At 44.3% G+C, this 23,252-nt stretch overlaps 1 protein-coding gene across 2 annotated transcripts; it reads left to right on the top strand.

Moving 5' to 3' along the window:
- Positions 1–17: 17 nt before the first annotated feature.
- LCMT2 (leucine carboxyl methyltransferase 2) lies at positions 18–20,753 on the top strand. Of its 2 annotated transcripts, XM_015852532.2 has the most exons (14): positions 18–98; positions 283–407; positions 1,321–1,402; positions 1,687–1,867; positions 4,963–5,122; positions 6,666–6,855; positions 7,274–7,381; positions 9,201–9,291; positions 11,108–11,365; positions 11,541–11,771; positions 13,913–14,010; positions 18,246–18,433; positions 18,682–18,817; positions 20,412–20,753. In XM_015852532.2, the coding sequence occupies exons 1-14, from the start codon at positions 72–74 to the stop codon at positions 20,571–20,573; spliced, it is 2,037 nt and encodes a 678-aa protein (XP_015708018.1). In that variant the 5' UTR covers positions 18–71; the 3' UTR covers positions 20,574–20,753. The 2 variants fall into 2 exon arrangements, with proteins under 2 accessions (XP_015708018.1, XP_015708019.1); XM_015852533.2 differs by lacking the exon at positions 7,274–7,381.
- Positions 20,754–23,252: the final 2,499 nt, after the last annotated feature.

Here is a 23,252-nt window from a genome sequence, read left to right as displayed (position 1 = left end):
GAGGGGGCGCTCCGCCCACAGCAACGCGTCACGGCGGGGAACGACGTGTCTGTGTGCGACGGCGGGGCGGCATGGGACCGGGGCGGCGGGGAGCGGCCGTGAGTGAGCGCCGGCTGCAGCGGGGGGTGGAAGGGACGGGATCGCGGGGACAGGCCGGGCCGGGAAGGACGCTCGGCCGGGCCGGTGTGAGCTGCGCTTCCCTCGGGCCCTGGTGGTGCCTCACGGCCCCGGGGCGCGGCGCCCGGTCGGTTCGGCAGCGCCACGCGGTTCATGTCCCGGCAGGTTCGGGACACGGGCAGCAGCAGCGCCGTCAGCAAGTGCTCGGCGGCGGAGCGGGGCTACGTGCGGGACCGGTTCGTGCGGCTCCTCGTGGGGCGGCCGCGGCGGCGAACTGCGCTCATCCACCGGTGAGCAGCGCGGGGGGTCGGGGCGGAGCGCAGCGTGTGCTGTGCCGGGGGGGGCGGGTCTGCGCCGTGTCAGAGCTGACTCCCCTCCTGTCTGTAGGCTCCTTTCAGGTCCTGGCAGGCTGCAATGAGGTCACCCCGCAGCCTTCTCTTCTCCAGGTGAACAAGCCCAGCTCCCTCAGCTTGTCTTTGTATGGGAGGTGCTGCAGCCCTCTGAGCATCTTTGTGGCCTCCTATGGACCCTCTCCAACAGCTCCCTGTCTTTCTTATACTGGGGGCCCCAGACCTGGACGCAGCACTGCAGATGGGGCCTCACAGGGCAGAGCAGAGAGGGACAATCCCCTCCCTGTCCCTGCTGCCCCCCTCTCTGCTGGTGGAGCCCAGGATCCCATTTGCTTTCCGAGCTGCAGGAGCACATTGCTGGCTCATGTTCTGTTTTCATCCACCAGGACCCTCAGGTCCTTCTCTGCAGGGCTGCTCTCAAGGACTGCTCCTTCCAGCCTGTATAAATGCCTGGAATTCCTCCGGCCCACATGCAAAAAATTGCACTTTGCTGCACTGAACTTCATTAGATTTGCCCAGGCTGAGATGTTGGCCCACCTGCTTTGCAGGGAAGCAGTCTGACTGTCTGGACTCATCCTTTGTCATCCATTGAATATTGATGTTTGGAGGCTGGTACAGTCAGGGTATTTATACGTTTTCTCTCAGTTATCTATAGTCTTGGTGGTAAGACACTTACTAAATACAGGGTCTAGGTATGACAAAATCCTCAGACATCTCCACATGCAGGTGTATAAATGTGATTATTGAGTGGAAGCTGAGAGAGAAAGGTTTTGTTTGTTTTTGGAATAGACAGTGTCACTGTTGGATAAATAGGGTTACTGTGCAACAACTCCAATTGAATTTCATTCTACAGAGGTTATTATGTCCGTGCCCGTGCTGTGGATCACTGTGTTCAAGATTTCCTGCTGAAGACTCAAAGTCATCCTAGGACACAGGTATGTGAAACGTTTTTTGGCACCTTGGCAATACCAGCTTGTTAGTGCATCTCTGGTGGTCTTCTCCCAGAACAGTGCAGGGAATCTCATTGGCAGTGCTGGTTCTGTGTTTGTCCTTCTGACAGAAATATTTGGGAGGGGATGATACTTGCACAAGTTTGTCAGCTTCTTTTGAGCCATTACCTGCGTTTGTTGCTCTGTGGATTGCGTACTTGAATGTTCTTCACAGGTGGATGCTCAGGGTGCTGCTAGAGAATAACTTGTTTTTGCCAATTTCTCTGTAGATCCTGTCTTTAGGTGCTGGCTTTGACTCCTTATACTTCCGTTTGAAAGACATGGATCTTCTACATCACGCTGTGGTATATGAGGTGGATTTCCCAGATGTGGCCTGCCAAAAAGCTGCTCTGATCAAAAGGACGGAAGAGTTGTCAGCACTGGTGGAAGACACTGGATCAGAAGGATTAGGTATGGTATTTGTGGGATATGTTCTGGCTTCAGCCTTTGAAGACCGAGTCATATGAGAGGAACTAGGAATTTGTCCATGAAGTACATGTTTATTTTCTGAAAAAAGTTTGGAACCATTTGTAAGCGTTGGGAGACAACAAGAGACGTGACTGCCAGAAAGCTTTTGAGGAGCAGATTATATCAAACAAAGCTCAGTTTGTTCTTGTGGCAGCTTTTTAAGTATTGTGTCTAGATTTGGACTTATCAGCACAAAGATAATGGGCAAACTGCAGCATGCACTTCATGGGTCAGGTGAATGAGAAAAGACTGAAGCACATAATGTAGGTGTTAAAGCTGAGAGAACTGGCTTTCCTCAACCTTAAGGATGAGCAGTGGGGGATAGTCTTACTGCAGTCTGTAACTACCCAGTATAAATACAGAGCCAGACTCTTTTTGGAGACAGTAGAGCCTGACTGTACAGAGCCTAGAGCAACCTGTTACAGGTGACCTTTGAAGGCACCTTTCCACCTAAATGATTCTGTGGTTTATGGTCTTCGTGGGTAGGGGAGAAGCTATTATTCTTAGGCATCTTGACTGTAATGAAACATTATTTATTGTGTTATTTGACTTCTTTTAAAACTCCAAGATGAGTTAAAAATGAGCCTTGTGAAACTGCTGTAGAATATAAACAATACTGAAGGGCTGGTTTGGCCAACTAAGTACTAAGAGGCAGTTCATTTGCAAAGTGGAGGGATGTAAGGTATGGTAGATGTTTCTCCTGCATCTGATCTCTGTCAAGGTTTACATTTATGTTCTAGTTAATAGGCTGTGGAAGATGGAAATGTCATAATGCAGTAGGAAACAGAGATAGTTACAATGTGATAGATGGAATTAGGGTTTTGGCAAAATACAGGAGCATTATGTAAAACGTGGGATGAAATGCAATAGGGACAAATTCAAGCCACTACATTTTGATTGGAATCACAGAATTGTAGGAGTTGGAAGGGACCGCTAGAGATCATTGAATCTAACCTCCCCTGCAAAACAGGCTCCCTGCAGTGGGCTGCACAGGTGGGGGTCCAGGCGGGTCTGGAATATCTCCAGAGAAGGAGAAGCCACAACCTCCCTGGTTAGCCTGATCCAGTGCTTCATCATCTGCACTATGAAGAAGTTCCTTTGCATTTTGGTGCAGGACTTCCCGTGCTCCAGTTTATGGCCATTTCCTATCATCTTGTCCCCATAGACCACTGAAAAGAGACTGACCATGTCCCTTTGTCTCTCGCACTTAAGATACTTGCAAACATTGATCAGATCCCTTCTCTGAGTCATCTTTCTCAAGGCTGAACAGACACAGGTCACTCTGACTTTCCTCATAGGGAAGATGCTCCAGGCCCTTTATCATCCTTGTCCCTCCACTGGATGCTCTCCAGAAGATCCCTGTGTTTTGGACTGGGGAACCCAGAACTGGATACAGTACTCCAGGTGATCAGGCCAGAGTAGAGGGTGAGGATCACCTCCCTTCCCCTGCTGGCCACGCTCCTTTTAAAGCACCCCAGAATTCCATTGGTTCTCTTGGCTGCCATGGCACACTGCTGCCTCATGGCCAACCTGTCACCCGCCGGGACACCCAGGCCCTACTCTGCAGAGCTCCTCTCCAGCAGCTCACAGCCCAGCCTCCACTGATACTTGCAGTCATTCCTTCCCAGCTGGAAGACTCTACACTTGCTCTTGCTAAACCTCATTGGTTTCTTGTTGGCCCAGCTCTCCAACCTGTCCACGTCTTGCTGAATGGCAGCACAGCCTTCCGGTGTGCCAGCCACTGCTCCCAGCTTTGTGCCATTGGTGCACTGACTGAGGGTGGACACTGCCCCCCCGACCTTCCCCCCCACCCCATCAAAGTTGCTGATGAAGATGTTGAACGAGACTGGACTCAGCACCAACCCCTGGGGAATGCCGCCAGTCAGACTGTTAGTTTAAATACAGGTGGAGAGCAGCTACAGAGTTAGGCAGAACACAAGTTGTAGCCTCCAGCAAGCAACTGAATGTGGCTTAGCGACTAGCTCTTCCATAAGTTGGTTTGGTTTCCTGTTGAGTCTATCCACATTTTATATATCTAAAGAATCCTGTGGAAAATAATTCTGTCCATACCAATAACCTTCCAAGTATTTGAAGTAAAAGATAGGTGTCAGAGGAGATAGGAATGTCCTGTTATACATGTCCAGAAGAAGTGATGAGATAGGCAATTTAGGTGTTAGAAGAAAATAACAGGAAACACTGGGATGTGCTTCTGATGGAGGCCATTTAGAGTTTTGGTGATGGATGCCTTTGAGAAGTGTGTAGATTAACAACTCTCAGGACAGGTATAGTTGTTGGATTTCATGGGCATAGAGGTAGTGGAGCAGCTAACATATAGAGTTACTTCACTACCTAATTATTTACAGTCTGATTTTGGCAGAAAAGAGTGAACCAGCTTATAATTGATGATAGTCATAGGAAGTAAGCCTTTATAACGCTTCCAAATCATAAGCTGGGACCTATTTCTGAGAACAGTGCTCTGTAAGACTAGTTCCAGTGTATGCAGAGAGTTCTCATGCCCCGATTCAGAGTCCAGTGCCTTTTTACAGAAATGAAATATTTTTATTTTTTTTTTTGTTAAAGAACACAAAATACACAAATCTGCCACTCACAAACCCACAAATGAACTTGACAATAATTTTGTAGTTGTGAGAGAAACTATTTTGTCAGAACAATGGTATTTTCTTAGCTTGAATTGAAATGTCTGTAAATGAGAGCAGTGATATAAAAATGTTGTTAAAGTAAACGTGATGAAGTTTTGTTCGTATAGTAAATACAACTGTTGGAAATCAGTAGTTGAAACTTGTACTGGGAATAATGGAATTTTGTTTCTGAGTTTATTGGGTCTTTTACCGATGTTTCTGGGTGCTACCCTATTATGGTTCATTTAGTTATGGGATTTTCTTGTTTATTTCACAGAAAAATTGAGTTGGGCTTGGTCTTGGGAATGATTGCTGGTGGTGCTGACTTTCCTGGTTTTCCCTTTTGGTCTCAGTACTGCATAGCCACTGTAGTGAGTTAGTGTTGTTTTTGTCCCACAGGAGCCACCACTGCCTTTTCTGGAAAGGATTATAGATTATTGGGAGTGGATTTGTCAGAGCTGCCAAAGCTGAGGATAGCTCTAGATGAAGCAGGACTGGACAATGAAGTCCCCACCCTTTTCATAGCAGAGGTGGTGCTCACCTACATGGAAAACAGCAGGTCAGTTGAACTATCCTTTGTTAGCTGGGTTGTAAAATGAGAAGGAGAGACTTCTTTGCAAGTCATGGGAGACTTGCTGTCTTGAAATTAGAGCCTCATTAATTCTGTGGAAGTTCCAAACAGCTCCTTATATAAGTGTGATGGTGTAGTTGATTCCCACAACATCAAAACAAGAGGCAGAGTGCACAGTTGGAACACAGGAACTTCTATCTGAACATCTGAAAACACTTCTTTACTGTATGAGTGATGGAGCAGTCACAGCTGTGAAATTTCACTCCTTGGAGATCTTCAAAAGCTGTTTACGAGGGTGGGCAGTGATGGGACAAGGGGGAATGGTTTTAAACTGAGACAGGGGAGGTTTAGGTTGGATCTGAGGAGGAAGTTTTTCCCCCAGAGGGTGGTGATGCACTGGAACAGGTTGCCCAAGGAGGCTGTGGATGCCCCATCCCTGCAGGCATTCAAGGCCAGGCTGGATGTGGCTCTGGGCAGCCTGGGCTGCTGGTTGGTGACCCTGCACACAGCAGGGGGTTGGAACTGGGTGAGCGCTGTCGGCCTTTGCAACCCAGGCCATGCTATGATTCCATGATTCTATGATATTCTGTTTCTTTCCTTTTAAATCTTCCTCCCTAAGATTACAGGGAAGCAGGAGGAAATTCAGAAGAGGGCTGCAGGTTGAGTTCGTATCACCTTCAATGCAAGGAACAATTTAGTCTCTGTTCTGAGAAGGAGAGAGATGAGAGGAGTGTGAAAGAAGACAATGAATTGATGAGTTCTCTGTGCAGAGCTTGTTCAGCTCTGCAAATCTGATTCGGTTCATAGACTGCTTCTCCCAATATAAGAGAAGAATGAAATGTGGCAAACTGATGCCAAGATTGAAAGAAATAAGGTGATACTTCACATGAGGGCCCACGGACCCGGGGAACTCTTTCCCATAGGATGCTATGGATGCTCAGAATTAGCATTGGCTCAAGGGCTGTCTGGATTAGTTCACAGAAGAGAAATTCTTAGAGGGTTCCTGAACAGAAGAAACTGCCTCCAGGTTGTGAACTCTGTGAGTTGCAAAGAACTGGGTCATAGAGTGTAATGAAGTGAAATGGAGCATGTTTCTCCTATTTTTCCACACCTTCCTGTGCAACCCAGCTGTTCTGTTATTCTGTTTGGCCACGATCCTGGGTAGGCAGCTCTAGATGGTTCTGCTGGTGTAAGAGATTGGACCGGATGGCATGCAGAGGTTTCTCTAATCTCATCTATTCTGTGAATCTAAAAGGGTGGTAAAAAAAAAAGAAAAAAAGAAGAAGAACCTTAAATACTATGAATACTGGGGTGTGTTTGGTTTTTTTTTTGGTTTTTTTTTTTTAAATTCTGGGGTCTTCTTATCCCAGCCTCTCTCTATGGATGGGGGAGGCTTTCATAGATCCCCAGTACAGGTGTTTTTTTGTATGTTATGTGCCAGGATCCTTTAATAGCATACTTCATGTTGCATCTGTCCTATAGTGGGTGGTCCCAGAGTTATTTAATTATTCTTGTGTCATCTGCCTGACAGGTCAGATGCCTTGATTCAATGGGCAGCAGAGCATTTCTCTCATGCATGCTTTCTGCTCTATGAGCAGATGCACCCAGAGGACCCCTTCGGGCGTGTCATGCAGCAGCATTTTATTCAGCTGAACTCTGCACTTCGTTCCTTGTCTCAGTACCCTGACTGTGAAGCACAGCAGGAGCGTTTTTTGGAAAAAGTAAGTACCTGCAGCCCTATGACCCGCGGGAGGCCTGAATCACCTGGAAAAAGGTGTAGCTTTAAATAATTCGAGAAGTCATCAACTGGGCCAGCTGGGTTGAAGCAAAAAGGGCCAAAGCAGAGCTGCTGCCTGCTCTGGTAATGTGACTGATATCATTTGAAGGTCCCTGGCCAACAAGCAGTCTGTTTTCTGGTATGGGATTAAGGCAATGTATGGGTTCCTCTTAGGCTTTAGATGTTAGATATTCTTTAGAAATTTTTAGGCAGGACATCTAATCAGAATTTGAGCTGCTGCTACATTTCCAGATAGGCAGCTTTAAAGACTTATGCAGGTGCTTCATTTAGCGTCTTCATTTTCTTGTGGGAAGTGAGTCCTTTCTTCCAGAGGTGATAATTGTGAGGGATTTGTATTTTAGGGCTGGACTGAGTGCAGTGTCATGGACATGAATGAGTTTTTCACCTGTTGTATTCCAGAAGATGAGCAACGAAGAGTGCAGGCTCTGGAGCCTTTTGATGAGTATGAGGTAATCCTTTTCAACACTGAAAGAAGACTCTTCTGTGTTAGGAGAGATTCTTGTTCCTTCCTCAGTGAGAGATGTCTAAAGGAGTCAGTCTTAGCATTGCGAAGTGGCTGCTATTATAAAGGATATTGCTGACACTGAAAATTAGCAAGTGCTCAAGTTGCAGTTCTTTCAATGAAAAAATCTGTTGAGGATTACTTAAATAGGCGCAGAGTATGCCTGGTGTGACCTGGCCTGCAAATGTCTGGGAGCGTTTCTGGAGGGAGTATAAGCTGTTCTTGCATTTCCAAGGGCTGGTAGTGTTTTGTCAACGGTGAATATGGTTTACTAGCTATATTCAACAGATATTTTGTTCTGTTTTTTTATGTGTCCGTTCCTATAATAATTACTGAGTTTTAGCTATGACTGTATTCTGTGCTTTTTTTTATGTTAACTGCTGGCAAACTTGCAACTGTCAGAAATGTAGGAAAGTAGGTAAAACAGGGACGACAAGTAACTTTGAGAAAAGTATTGTGTAAAGTAATTGCTGGACATTTCTCATTCTACCTTGTGGTTCCCTGTTTATAATTCTGGAGGTTTAATGCCTGTGGCATGAAAACAGCTTAATGTGGTTGTGTTCACTTTGCCACCATGCATCGTGAATAAAATTGTTAACTGAAATTCTGGCAGATTTGCATAGTCGTGTAGCAAAGTTTACAGCAATTATTGTAGAGGAAGGAAATTTCTCTTAAAGTGAGAAATCAGACTTTATATTGTTTCGTTGCAGAGGAAGGTGACAAATCCATGTTGGAAAATCTGCACAGAAGTAACATAACTGGTAGCAGAGAGCTCAATAATTGTCCTTTCAGATAAAGACAGGGTAAGATCTAGGTCATGTTGGAAGCAAGCTTAATGGAATTAGATTAGAAACACAAATATGTGTGTACTGTGCTGAGGGTGACTAATTTTTAGAATGATTTTCCTAGAGACGAATAGTGAACTCTTACATTTTCAGTATTTATATTCATTTTATTTACCATTTTTCAAAAGTTTCTTCTTTACCTAAGATGAAATTTGGGCTCATGATGTTGATGTTATTTCTTTGCACTTTAAAATTCTTGTTTATGCCCCCTTGCCATACACTTGGGTGAATGTATTCTGTCCCCTGGTAGTGAACCTGCTCAGTTCCTTAATGTCCACAAAAGCCAAGGTGAACTGCAGTATTGCTACTGACTTCTTGTACAGGACACAGGTTGTGCTTTTTGCCTTAGTGATCCCACAGTGAGAATGGAAATCATATTTAGGTGTCATCGAATAGCAGAGGCCAGGCTGTATCTTTTAGCATTTATGATTTCTTTGGGGTTATTTATATTTCGTGACCCTTGAGAAATCTTAGTCCCTTTGGTATACAACCTTCAGTCCTTTTTATGGTCACACCTGACAAGCATAAAGGGAAGCTGGTTCCAAAAAAGATCGTTCATTATGCAACTTGCAATAAGGCTATGGAACTTGTTGCTACAGAATATTATGGATGAAGGAAGTTTATGTGAGTTTAAAGAGCACCTAGATGGTGGTTTCCTCATTCAAGAACTAAGAGTTATTTGATAAAGCAGAAAATCCCTGGGCTGTATATTTTTGAGGGTTATAAGAGGAGAAGGTATTACTGCATAGATTTGTTCTTCCTCAGATTCAATTTTGGGCTTCTGATTTTGGCCATTGATGGAAATACTGTTAAGCAAGTTTAATTTATGACTTGTTTGCTTTGGCCATTCATTATTACCTTCTAGTCTGAGATTTTTAGAGCACATGCTTGTTTTTGTTTCTTTCTTTTGGCTTCCTACAGGAATTGCATCTGAAGTGTTCTCATTACTTTGTCTTGACTGCATCAAAGGGCATGGAACCCTCCTGGTCTCCGTTATTATCCAACATTACAGGTACGCACTGACTAGATTTTGTACTACTCTTTTTTCTTACACAGGCTCTTCTGATAGATTTTAGGAGACAGTAAAGCTCCAGAAGGAGCACGTGAGATCATAGAATCATAGAATCACCAAGGTTGGAAAAGACCTAAAAGATCATCCAGTCCAACCGTTCACCTATTACCAATAGCTCCCACTAAACCACGTCCCTCAACACAACATCCAGTCATTCCTTGAACACCCCCAGGGTTGGTGACTCCACCCCCTCCCTGGGCAGTTCATTCCAGTGCCTGGCCACCCTTTCTGAGAACTAGTATTTCCTAATGTCCAGCCTAAACCTCCCCTGCCACAGCTTGAAACCATTCCCTCTAGTCCTGTCACTAATGACACGAGAGAAGAGGCCGACCCCCAGCTCACTGCAATCTCCCTTTAGGAAGTTATAGAGGGCAATAAGGTCTCCCCTGAGCCATCTCTTCTCCAGGCTGAACAATCCCAGCTCCTTCAGCCTCTCCTCATAAGCCCTGTGCTCCAGACCCCTCATCAGCTTTGTAGCCCTTCTTTGAATGTGTTCGAGGGCCTCAATATCTTTCTTGCAGTGAGGGGTCCAAAACTGGACACAGTACTCGAGCTGTGGCCTCACCAGAGCTGAGTACAGAGGGATGATCACCTCTCTGCTCCTGCTGGCCACTCTATTTCTTATACAGGCCAGGATGACCTTGGTCTTCTTGGCCACTGGGGCACACTGTCGGCTCATGTTCAGCCGAGCATCAGTCAATACCCCCAGGTCCCTTTCTTCTACACAGTCTTCCAAGCACTCCGCCCCAGGCCTGTAGCATCACCCAGGGTTGTTGTAGTCGAAGTGCAGGACGCGGCTTGTTGAACCTCATCCCACTGGCTTCAGCCCAGCTCTGCAGCCTGTCCACATGGTAGCATTCAGTTAGTTTTTTCCATCTCGTTCACTAAGGACGGCTTATTGCCAGGTGAAGCCAGAACCATGTCCTGGCTGATGGTTCAGAGCAATTTCATTCTGTTAGTTTATTGAAATTTCCAGTCCTCACAGCTTTTCCTTCTGTTTACGGATGGTTGCAATGCCAGGCTACCTTAGTCCTCTTCCTATTTTTGGGATCCTTCGAACTCTCTTCAGTTTATTCCCACTTGTCTCTATATGTGTCTCTCTGGGCCATTTTGTTCTTTTGGGGTTGATTATTATATTTTACTTACTGCATTATCGAGGCAGTCCAGCAGAGAACTCCGGAGCATAGAATCATAGAATTACCCAGGTTGGAAAAGACCTTGAAGATCATCAAGTCCAACTGCAGCCTAACCAGAACCCTAACTCTAAAAACCCTACACTAAATCATATCCCTGAGCATGTCATGACATTTATTCTTTTTCTCATCCCCTGAGGGTGGAAATTTGTGATGCAGCATTTCTGTTTCTGAAGTGTTTTTGGTAGGTGGTTTTTTTTTGTGTGTGTGTGTGTACCTGGTTTGTTTGTTTGTTTGCTTTATGGGAGAAAAGTGGTACAGCTGGGGAATGGCTAAGTCCAAGGCTGTGTTTCCATGATAAAAAAAGACTTGGCAGCTGTAGCAGCCCAACAAATACCTGCATTTTGCTGCTTGCTTCCTTTAGGAGTTGAAGGAGTGGTAAGCAGAAGCTGAAAGCTGGCGTGGGGTAGTTTAAAGTGATTCAGGTTGGTTTCTAGGGCATGTTGGATTGTCAGTTGGCTGCATTAACTTACTTGGCAATATTTTATTTTGTTTTTAAAGCTAAAAAGTGTGTTGGTTCTTGTTTGTTTGAAATCTGCATTTTTTTGGTCCTCATCTTGCAGTTCCTCATCATCATGGCCCTACCAGGTTGGCTGGGACTATCAGTGCCTTGGCATGTGCAGTTCAGTCTGAAGTTCTTGGCTTGAGACGTTATGGTCACCACTCTGCTCTTACAAAACCCAGTGTGATTCTGACCACTGGAGGCTTTGGGGAAGAGAATGGACATCACTGTCGTATGAGAAATTTCCATGTTCTTATGAAGTATGCAGGCTCCTGGAAAACCAGATGTGTGAAAAAGGAAAATTCTGATCACAGATGGGGTAGGTGTTTCAAGTGGGGTTCTGATGGCAGCAGTAAGGGAGGTGTGTTTGTGGTAGCAGCGAAATGTCTAGCAGTAAGTGATGTCACGGTGCAATTCAGCTGGCAGTCAAAGAGATGTGAAGGTTCTGAATGTCATAGGAACAGTGCAAACTGTGGTATGTTCTGTCTCTACAGATGAGCGATTGTACCATACTGTGTCATGCCTCTCAGACAGCCTAGCCCTGGTGATAGGAGGACGAACATCCCCATCAAATGCAGCTTTGGGCATGCTGTGGCTAAAGTTTCCCAACATCTGTAATGACTCAGACCCATGTGATGTTACTGTGGAGCCTGTAAGTCTTCAGCCCGCTGTTGAAACAGCTGCTTTGCGTTGGAGGCACAGTACAACTGAAGTAATACTCAAAGGTAAAAAAGGTTGGAAAGAGTGGAAATGTCTGGATGGTATGTGGAGATACATTCTGAAATTTCTGTACAGGTTGGTCCTGTGGCCAGTTCTTCATGTGTTCTTGCCATAGGGAGAGCACAGGAAAGCATGCACCTCCAGTTCCTGCCATTATGCTGTTCCCGCTGTTGGCTTGCTCTGCATGCCATGCTGTTTGTCCCTAATAGAGAGAGAGGCTCCTGCATAAGAAGTGGTGTAACTAGACTTGGATTCTTCTAAATGGAGGAGAGTTGAGAGGGCAGACTGTGATGATAGAAACCATTTAAACAGGATGGCCTGAAGGAAAAAACAAACAAACAAAGAACCGGGAAGACAGAAGCACCAGGTGGAATTATTAGGCAGATTTAAGTAAAACTAAAAATCTTTCTCATAAAGTATTGCAGTTATTCTCTGAAGCTGCTTGTTGCAGTATCGTCTATACTGAAAGTTAACCTGAACTTAAGAAGCAGAGTGGGTAAATTCACAGAAGAAAAAATGTATTCAGGGTTTAAAAATTAAAAGACAAAGCATCAAAATAACTTAAATACCCCCTTGTGGCAACTACTGGAAATGGGGTGTAGAATGAGGTGATCAGATCTGTTGCTCTACTTGCTGTTACTATCACCTAGTGAGTACTTTCTAAAGGAGAAAACAAACAGCACCCTTCTTGAAACTCTTACTTATTGAAGTATAATAATTTCTTATATGCCACATTATCTCCACTGGTACATAGAATTGGAACCTAGGGATGTAATCTGTTCTGGAAGAGTAATTCTTTGAGCTCATTTATGACTAGCGTGTTTCATGCTTAATCTCACCGGAAGGAAGGTTTAGAACTTCCTTTCCAAAGGATAATCTTGTTTTAGAGCATTATGCAGCAGGATACCTGGCTTTTTCCAGAAGTACCTCGTAAAACAAGCTGTACTTCAAGTAGCAGTTATTAGCAAACTATTCATCAGTTGTGAGGTCTAGAATAAAGATTGGCAATAACACACTGCAGGCTTACCTAGTTAAAGATAATCGCTGCAGGGTGCAAAAACTTTTGAGTTATTAGCAAGTCACTGGTGAGACTTGACAGTGAAATTCAGGAGGTGAAAGCTGTCCTTAAGCTGTTTAATTCTTCACTAGGAGTTACTGCAGGGGAATACGACAGGAATTACAAAGCAGTCATTAGTTTGGTCTGTAGAATACTTTGAGTTTCTGAGACAGTGTTCATTTGAGACCATAATGTAATTTAGAGTTCAGCTTTCCAGACTAAGTTTTATATATATAAAAAAAGTAAGTGCTAAATGGAGGAATAACATCTTATGAATAATAAACTATTTTTTAAAAAAATATTTGTTAGACTGTACTTCATCATTTTTTGTCATGATTGTGCTCTGCAGAAATATCAACATTGTGTTACTTGCACAGTCCATTATGAGGATGTGGCTCACATCCTTGACGTCTACCAAGAGTACTCTTCTACCTTTTATACCTCCTTTTTGAGACCTCTTCAGGTTAACTCCTACTCATTTAAGTTATCCTTTATTTCTCGTTTTGTGTGGATAAATACACCACCTAGTTCTATGAAGCTTTACCTCTATTATTGATTTGATTAAATCTGCGTCACTGTGTTGCTATGATTTGTGTTCTTAAGAGTTTTCTAGTTTTATTAGTTCTATAGGTATCATCTTTCAATTGCCCAAATTGCTATTTCTTAATTCCATTAAGTATATTTAAAAAAAAACATGCATTTTTGCTTTTGCGACTATGGTCTGTGAATAACATTCAGGCTTTGAACAGTTAGTTAGTGCATGATAAATAAGTGGATGATGGAAGTCTTCTGAATGATCACAAGCCTAATGAATACGTTATCTAAGTGAAAGTATTTTCAGTCTTCTAATGCATGTGCCTTGTGTCATCTGCTTGTTTGTTTTTGTTTTACAAGACTAATGTTTCTATCTATGAAACAGTTTATTGCATTTATTGCTAAAGTTTCGAAATATGAAATGTTCATCGAGTTGCAGGGCACTTTCTTATAAAGCTGTGTATCTGATCAGCTTTCTGTACATGCAGGTAGACATTTTTTGCTTTTGTGATGTACCAAATTCTAACCTTTCCACCTGGTTGTGTTTTTCTGTAGGAGAGAAGTACCTGTTTGTGTATGGAGGCCGCTCTGCTATGCAGCAAGTGCTTGGGGATTGGTATTTCCTGCACATTCCAGAAATTTCCTGCGCTATGGTAAGAACTTAGGGAGACCCTGGGGAATAGAAATTGCTACTGTATTGGAAGCTCAGCTGAACCACAGCAGTACATTTAGGCAGATGGCACCAGCAGTGCTGTTAACTCCACGCTGTTTAGTGTTGAGCTAACTTCTAAACGCTTTGCTATTTACTGGGTTACAGTCTTCAGAGAAATGCTGTAAGGGAGGGCATCTGGAGGTCATCTACTCCAATGTCCTTAAAGCCACTGGAACAGATTGCTCAGCTCATTGTCCACTTGGGTTATGATTGCATCTAAGGATGGAGACTCTGCAACCTCTTCGGGCAGCCTGTTCCAATGGCTGACCACCCTCATAATAGAATGTGAGCCTTTTTTTAATGTGTAAGTGGTTTTTCTAAGTATTTTCAGTGTGTGGCCATTTTCTCATGCTCTGTCTTGGATACATCTGAGAATGTTTTTTCCTTCATGCTCCTTCATTTCTCCCATTAGACATTTATGCATATTGATAAGATTTTGCCCTGAGTATTCTCTTTGTGAGGTTTCTGTCTCATAATTATCTTTGCGGTACTTTACTGGACTCACTGCATCAGTTCCCTGGTTTTGTTATTGTCACGGGTTACTTAGATTTACCTATGCCCGTGACAGGGGAAGCCACCCCATGCCCCCCCCCCCCGGGGCCCGGAAAGGAGGGGGAAAAGGGGAGTGGGATAAAACAGCGACAATCTAAGGAGGAAAAACTTATTTTACTAAATATGATATCGAAATACAAGATAACAAAATATAATATAATTAAGGCTAACAAATCGAACGAAACAGAGAGAGAGAGAGTCTCCGAAAACCGAGAGGCCTACTGTGAACTCTAGGCGACACGGCTGGAACGCTTCCCACTCTCCGAGAAGTTCGAGAGAAGAAGGAGGGCACTCCAGCCTGGGAACGAGATTATATAGAGTCCTGGTCCCGTGACTTACTGTTACTCCTGTTGTTCTCTGGGATATGTAGTCTTCTTCTGTGGACTGCACATTCAACAGAAGTATCCATACTTGACATGATGTTATGATGTGGAATACTGATAGCAAAATTACAAAATTACAAAACCATGACAGTTATACTGAAGAATGCAGAACTAGCCACAGCCCTCCATTTGTTAGACTTAATGATCTTAGAAGTCTTTTTCCAACCTGACTCTGATGCCTGGAATTGTTTATCCTCATGTTCAGCACTTCTTATGTCCCATTGTTGAGCTTGATGAGCTTCAACTCTTCCTGTTTTTCCAGCCTGTTGTGGTCTCTGGCAGCACAACCAGCTGATATATTAGACATGCCTTCATGGTTTTTATCATTTATCATATCCTGATTGTTCTGGGTATCCCTGAAGTGCATGGAAGTAATATGCCTAAAAGTTATTGTTGTGAGCAGCCAAATACCAAAAAGATGTAGAGAAAGTTGATTGTCTTTAGTCATACTGTCTTGCAAACGGAAATATATCACGAACTCCAGACTGCATGGAAGAATTTCTGTTAATAGTTATTAAAAGTAGGGACCACCTCCAGCAGCGCTGGGACCTGAGAATTCCTCCTCCCATGGAAGGAGCCCTGTCCTGAGTGCCTCAGGTCCCAGGATGCGTATGTCCCAGGCCAACAGACATGGCAGTTTCTTTTCCTGTTTGCAGACTGAACCAGTGATGGAGGTGAGCGTACATTCCAGAGACATGCACATGAACATGAGCACATATAGAATACACTGGTATGGTCATCTGCACCAACTGCTGCCGATAAGATAGTGCATTCAGCAACACCCATAAAAATGGGACTCACATAAAATGTAGATAGCACACTTATCTTCCTCATCTTTGTCTGATAAGAATTAAAGTTCACTAATCAATGCATATATGCCCTCACTCTGTAGACTGACAGGCACATTCAGATTTGTATTTGTCTTATGTATCAGGATATTCCCTGTGTACAGTGGTACCCCTGACCAGATCCTGAGTCCTCTTGCCTGCTCTGAGTCTCCTGCTTTCCAGCTAGTCTGGCCTGAAATTTGCTAGCAAACAGATATGCGTGCACTTGTTTCATGGGCACCTGTGGATCCTGTGAATACCAGTGCATGTCTAATACCTATGTCTGTCTAAGACCCTGCACCAAGTGCTGGAGGTAGGAAGCTGGTTAGACCAGCTGACTGGACTAGCTCCAAGTTTTCTAGCAAATGAGGGATGCACATCCCACGCACACGAGGTTCAAGGAAATACAATGGTCCCTTTTCCAGCAACTGGCACCTGGGCACAAGAGCCCTGTGATCCATAGTTCTACTCTAGCAGCTGATGCTGGGACTCTGGTTTGCTTCAGTTGCCTAAGTTGCCCAAGTAGTTGCATGTAGGACCTGCACAGCTTCTGTTACCAATGGTCTTGTCCCAGCGATGGAAGCTAGAAACCTTACTCGTTCCACTTGCTGGATGATGCTCACACTATCGGACCAGACTGCTGCTGCTCTCTGCAATAGACCAGTAATAGCTGGCACTCTGGATACAAAGCCTTTGGAAGCCATGGAATTGCTCTCTAGTTCTGTGGTATTTTCAACTACTTATGCAGAAACTGTTGCTTGTTCCAGTCATTGCCATCAGAGAACCTGCAGTCCTCCACCATAGTAGTGACTCTGCTGGCCTCACATTTCTTAATGCGCGTCTCTGTATTTGCAGACACACAGTCCCAATGTCATTCCTATTAACATGTATCGTGTATTTTGGCAAAGATAGTTAAGGAAGTATTTAATCAAAGGTAAGATACACTGTGGTGATTAGGCTTAGGGCTCAGTAAGGCAATTGCACTGAACAGTGACTGTTTATATGTGATTAACCCCCTTTTAATCTTCTTCCTGTCTATTCTTCATCTTTGGTTTTCAGCAATCCCCTTTGCCTTAAAAATTCCTTAATAAGTTTTGTGTAGTTGTGTGGGCCCCCTCACTCTGAGTATCCTGAGTCCTAATATTCCTGATTTCTTTCCTCTTATAATTTGCAAGGTCCATACTTGCCCTCTGTGAAGCCATGCCTGGAGTTTTTTAATGGGTTATGGATTAGTGACAGGAGACTTTTGGTTTACAGTATTAAACTAATGTGTTTCATCTAGATCTTCAAAGATGAGCTGGGTTTAAAAACAGTGAGTACCACAATTACAGGGTGAGAGATTGATGTATAACAAGAAATCACTAGCTAAATGTGTAAGTAATGTGATGCTGTTGTGGAAGACCTAAACTGTGTGTTCAGATGTAAAGCCAGGAATGTTATCTGTAGGATGTGAACAGGCCCTTCTGTACTGTTCAGTGCATTTAACCTCAGCAGGACCCGTGCATATGGCCCAAAGCTGATTCATGAAGAAAATAAATGGGTGTGGGATGTAATACAGCTCTATAGAGGTATGCAACAAGAATGAACAGGGCACAGAATTTACAGGGAAGATTGAAGAACTTTGAGCTACTGAGTTGGTAGAAGATTCAAGGTAGTAATAATTTTCAAATATGTAAAGTAGAGCAGCAGAGGGCAAATTATTCTCTGTATTTATTTTGGAGAGTCTGTAGAAGGGACAGCTTTAACTAGACACTGAGAAAAGCTTTTAATTGTGAAGACAGTAAAGTGCTGCAAGAAATGCTTCTGGAAGTCTGCACTACAAACTGCTAGGTGACTCTTGCCAGATGCTGATAGGTATAATTACATTTGCCTTAGGAGAGAAGGATGGACGATGCGGTCCCTGAAGTTTTTTCCCCAGTTTCTATGATTCTCTTTTTGCAGTGCTTGCCTTAAGGGTTTTCTTTCTGTCCATTTGTCCTGCAGCTCAGTATTTTCTCTTTCTTCATGCTCTGAATCACTGATCACCAGCTTTGTGACCTATGTGTCTATAAACTTGTGGTTCTCAACGTGTGTGTCTTGAGCAGAGAGGAGCATGCATGAAGGAAAATATTACCTCTGATAATAATGTGCAGAACTAAAACCCTGTAAAGACTGAGCAACATTAAATATTCTTAGAGACAGAGAAATACTGAAAATACCGTAGATGGAAACACTTCTGTGTAGCCATTCTTAGAGGAATCACACATGTGTGTGAGTTGAAGGCTTTTTGATTGCTCCCTATCATGCTTATTCAGTCTGTTCTCCTCTCCAGCTGTTCCTATCCTCTGACAGGAAGGGAAGGGATGTTATATCATAACGAGAGGAAGTGCGATAGAATAGAGGCAAACTTCAGGCGTGGACTTATGTTGTCACAGATTCCTGTTGAGGGTCCAGTACCAGAAGGCCGCCACTCTCACAGTGCCTGTAGTTGGAAAGGAGGAGTGCTGATTGCTGGAGGTTTGGGAGCAGCTGAGCAACCCTTAAATTCAATTTTCCTTCTGAGGGAGACTGAACACGGCTTTCAGTGGCAGACTATAGAGACACATCCTCCTCTCATCCCAAGGTAAGCAGAAGGCATTTAGTAATGAATTCTTGGCTTATCTCTAGCTCTCTCTCCTTACTGATGGGGGCTCCTTGGGGAGCCACCGACCCTGGAGGTGTGCAAGGAATGTTTGGACGTTGTATTGAGGGATGTGGTTTAGAGAGAACTATTGGTGATGGTTGGATGGCTGGGCTGGGGGATCCTGTGGGTCTTTTCCAGCCTTGGTGATTCTGTGATTAATGGAATACAATTTAATTTTAAACTCACAGGTATTCACATACTGCACATGTGCATGATGAAAAACTTATGCTTGTTGGTGGAGTGTGGTTTCACTCACTGGGTGTGCCAGGCATCACTGTCATTGACTTAATGACTGGTCTGTGCTTGGACTACACAATTAATGCGGTGAGTACTGGAATTTTTCTTTCAGGATGAGCAGTATTGTGTGAAAGAAGATGGTAGCTTCAGGGTCTTTCCCAGAAATTGGAAAATAGAGAATGCAGAGGAGTCAAATTTAGGAGTGGAATGAATATTTCCCTGTTCGCATGAGGTAACAGATTTCCTGAGATAGCAAGGGTAGGATCCACATGTACAGCTGAAACTGGAATTTGTGACTATTACATATAAATATATTAAAAAATATAAATATATAAGCAGTCTGTGTACACCTGGCTGACTTTTCAACATTTTCCTGAAAATACAAAGCATAAAGCATGCTTAAATGTAGCTTAGTGTTTTCTTATTCTCTACAGCAGAAGTCAGAAGGGACTTAGTATCCTTCAGATAAAATAAGCTACTCATGTTTGATAGCAGTGAGTAGAGTAACGAAGTTTTACCTAAAATAATACAGCTTTAAAGAAATTAAGTGAGTAGATGCAGATTGGTTGGTAGCTGCCTTTATGATTTTTTTTTCCCTTGAACTCAGCTGCAGTACCTGCTAGTACTGTGCTAGTGTATTGTCCTAGTTAGGTATATAGTAACCCAGTGTGGATTGGTCTCCAGTTTCGAAAGACTGGAAATGTCGGTGACTTCCCGTGCAGTTAGTATTACTGCTAGTATTATTGTTTTGGTGCCCACCAGGACTCCCAGGTCCTCTTCTGCACAACTGGATACTGCTTTCCAGATGCGTGCTCCCAACACGTACTGGTACCTGGGTCTGCTCAGGACTTTGCATTTCTCCTTAATTCTGGGAGGTCTCTCTGGGTGCCAGCATGACAGCAGTGTATCTGCCACTCCTCCCAGCTTTGTGTCACCTGCAGAATATGCCGTCCATCATCCAGATAAGTAATGGAGATGTCAGAGTGGACGGTCCCAGGTCTGACTCCTCCAGGTGGGCTTTAAGCTATGGATACTTCCTGGGCTTGGCCATGTGGCCATTTTCTAGCCCACCTTGCTATCTGCTCCTCTAGCCCATGCAGTTTGTGTACGTAGATCTTGTGGGGACATTGTTGAAGGCCTTGCTAAGTCCAGGTAAACAATATCTCCTGGTCTCCCCTTAATCTACTGTTGCAGTTTCTACCGTTGTAGAAAGCCATCAGGTTTGGTCAAGCATGAATTCCTCTTGGTGAATCCATGCTGATTACTCCTGGTGGTTTTCTTGTCCAGGAATTCTAAGGGCATAAAGAATGCAAAGACATTTTCTCATTCTCAGTCACTAAGCTGCAAGTTGTTCAGTGAATGGGGTATCCTAGAGGAGTGCATCGTGGTCTCCTTGCTGTTATGTTTCTCTCTTTTTGTCCACCTTTGTGGGTGCTGTTGATTGACCATCTGGTTCCCAATGGACGCATTATGGCTGTTCTTAATTTTCCACTGAGAGTAGCTGTATGAAATACTTCTACAGCACTGTGTCTTGAGCACTTTGTCCAGGCATCCTTTTCCTCGGTGTCTGGTTCGTCATCTTGGCCTTTGTGTACTTCTCCATAATGGGACTGGCTGGTGTCCTTCAACTATGCAAGCTTCAGTTTCATCCCAAGGACTTTAAATTCCTCTTCTTTTTCAGGAACATTTGGAGTGGCCTTTAATGCTACATAATCACAGCAGTGTTTTTCTGCAAGAGGAGAAGGAGTTGTTGCTTATTGGTGGTGGTGGGAACTGCTTCTCCTTTGGGACACACTTGAATCCAAATCCTATCTCGTTGAACCTCAGCAGCATTCTATCCTGACCAGCCACAACTGGGACCAAACAGGACAGAACTATAGTGCTGTGCATCATGGTGTGACATTTGTTTACCTGCAAGTCCAAGAACAACAAAATGTTACTTACAACAGTTTTTGTATGCATTTATAAAGGTGGGATAAGGAGAAGGGATTAAGAAGTAAAGGTCTCTCTCTCTCTTTTTTTTTATTAGTCCTTTTTTGTGTTGTTGCAGACAGTATTTTCCAGAACTGGCTTTGTAGCCCTCTGATAATCTGGGTCAGTGTGGGACGCAGTAAAGCCTGCAAACCTGTGCACCAAGAAAAGGGGAACCGGGGAGGAACAGAGTAAAGTTAGTGGAAAATGAAGGTTATAAAAGTTGTAGAGTTGGTCAGGGCTTGTCTGGTATCTGCATCTGTTGACCACAACCTTACAATTTCTTACTAAATCTTAACTCTGTATGTAACTTAACATGCTCTGCCCCACGTGTATGTATTGCTTCTAGGAGAAAATTTGGTGGCAGCTCTGGAATCGGGGATATTTTACTTCCAGCCACGTAGGTGATGATCAACAGAGGACCCTTCCAATTTTAGCCCTTCTATGTAAAGGTGGTGTGGTTTTGTGATTTGTTGTTGCTATTCCACATCAGAACATCACGTGGAACAGAGTTCATGTCCTGGTTCCGTGTTACCACCACTGTGGGCATTTTGGGTCCCTGGAGGGGAGGGGCAGCATCCCTGGAGGACTTGGCACGAGGAGGAAGCGGGGTCGGACCGGACCCCAGCAACTCTGTGGAGCAAATCACGTGCTGCCCTCGCACCGCCGTGGTTCAACTCCTACTTCGGGTATTCTTTTCTCTCTCATTTTGTTTGATTAGGTTACATTTGGTCAATTCCTTTTCCTCCTCAGATCGTTGCCATTGTGTTTTCTCTTTGTTAAATCTGCTCACTCTGCCCTTCCCACGGAGCACGTGGCCAGTGCTGGCCGAGTCATGGCAAACCCCTTCCTTTTTTTTTTCCTTTATCCCTTTGTCTCTCCATTTTATTTTATTTCCCGGCTCCTGTGTCCCCCTGTCACAGACTTACAGCTGGGGATAAGTGCGTGACAAAGGGCCTGAAATCTGCCTAGGGATATTGGATAGAGACATGGTGCTGCTACTTAAGGGATCCAAGCAGGGGTGCTGTCTGGACAGAGAGGGTGCATCAGTGATTGAATGAGTGCTTTTGCAGCTCGAGTACTGTGTGTGTGCCTGCACTGGTGACCCTCTTCCTCCAGAGAAGGCCAAGGTAAGCTGCAGCAGTGCTCACTGACACCAGCTTGGCCAAGGACAGGAGCAGTGACAGGGATAAAGCTGATGTTTCAGCAGAAAAGGGGAGCTGTGCGTGGGGTACAACTCCTGCTTCTCCCCACTGCCAGGACAGGAGAGCCTCAGATCCACCCAAAGGAGCTGCACAGAGGCTGCAGCCCTTTAAATGCGAACAAGCTTCGTGGATGGCAAAGGCCAAGGGCTGTGACACAGCAGTGATGCATTTGTGCTGACCAGGGTGTCAGTGGGAAGAAAGTGCTGGGGCTATGGGAGTAGGTATGGGGCAATGGCCCTCCCTTGTTTACAGGGGGGTCTCGTGATCCATTGGGTTCCATTTCTCCCTCAGAAGAGGAGAAGCTGCCTCCCACTCTCCTTACCTCATGTCCATGCTCAGCACTCAGAGGAGCTGCTGTCCAAAAGACCAGAAAGCACAAAGATCCAGCTCTGCTCACAGGGCCATCAGCCCTGGTGATGGGTGAAGTACAGAGACAGAGACAGCGAGCCTTTGAGTTTCTGTTGAAGTTAAGTTAAATTAAGCTGTAAATAAAGGAACTGTTAATCTGTTTTTTCTGTTTCTCTGTTCTGCTTGCTGATTTGTTTGTTTTATGATTACATCTGCATGCGCTTCCTGCTGCCTAGCCTGTTTTCCCTCCTGTTCTGCTGTCCCTTGACTTTTTTTAGTTGGTAACCCTTAGGCTTACTGTTCCTTGCTCCGTGCAACCTCCAAGTTCAAAAGATCACTATGTCAAAGGGGGCAAAAGACCAAAACTCACAGGCTGAATGTCAGCATTGTCAAAAGAGGACAGGCTGGGGCACACTGGAAAGCTACTATGCGCCCTAGAAAATAATAAGCAGCTCTGGGAGTGCTCTCTGGTCCCCCAGTGTATATACTTGGTGAACCTGGGATCCCTGCTTGGTCTGTAGGGAGCACTCTGGGGGTTCAAGGCACTCTTCTAGGGTGCCAAAGGTTACACTTAAGAGCTTCTAGGATGCCCCTAAACTCATTGGATGTGTCCAGGAATCTCTTAGGGTGCCTCAAATATACTGAGGGTCCTTGGGAGTCCTCTCACTTATAGTGGGAAGCCTCTGGAGTGCCCTAGGCCACACAGAGTGAAGTTCTCCAGCGTGCCATCGTATGCAGTGGGTGTGTCATCTGAAATTTGGGAATAATTAACTCATTAACTCCAAAGTGATGTTAATGACTAAGCATTTTTTATTTGTTATGTCAGATGCACAAAGGGATATCTCCACCCTAACTGTGCATACCTTGAGCAAAAGACCTTCAGCTTATATACATTACTTGTGTTACATATGCAAAAGTTTTCCCAGTCAGTACATACATATTCAGTATTCCCCCAAAATCATTAACAAAGGGTCCCATCTTGCACATGCTCAGTGATT

The sequence above is a fragment of the Coturnix japonica genome, chromosome 1, assembly GCF_001577835.2.
Source record: "Coturnix japonica isolate 7356 chromosome 1, Coturnix japonica 2.1, whole genome shotgun sequence".
NCBI classification, from domain to species: Eukaryota; Metazoa; Chordata; class Aves; order Galliformes; family Phasianidae; genus Coturnix; species Coturnix japonica.
This window is presented reverse-complemented; position numbering and strand designations above follow the sequence as displayed.

Excerpts from the sequence above, each read along its gene's own strand:
- LCMT2 (XM_015852532.2), top strand. The coding sequence starts at position 72 with ATGGGACCGGGGCGGCGGGGAGCGGCC. Across the intron at positions 408-1,320 it reads CGAACTGCGCTCATCCACCG|AGGTTATTATGTCCGTGCCC; the intron begins GTGAGCAGCGCG and ends TTCATTCTACAG. Across the intron at positions 11,366-11,540 it reads AAATTCTGATCACAGATGGG|ATGAGCGATTGTACCATACT; the intron begins GTAGGTGTTTCA and ends CTGTCTCTACAG.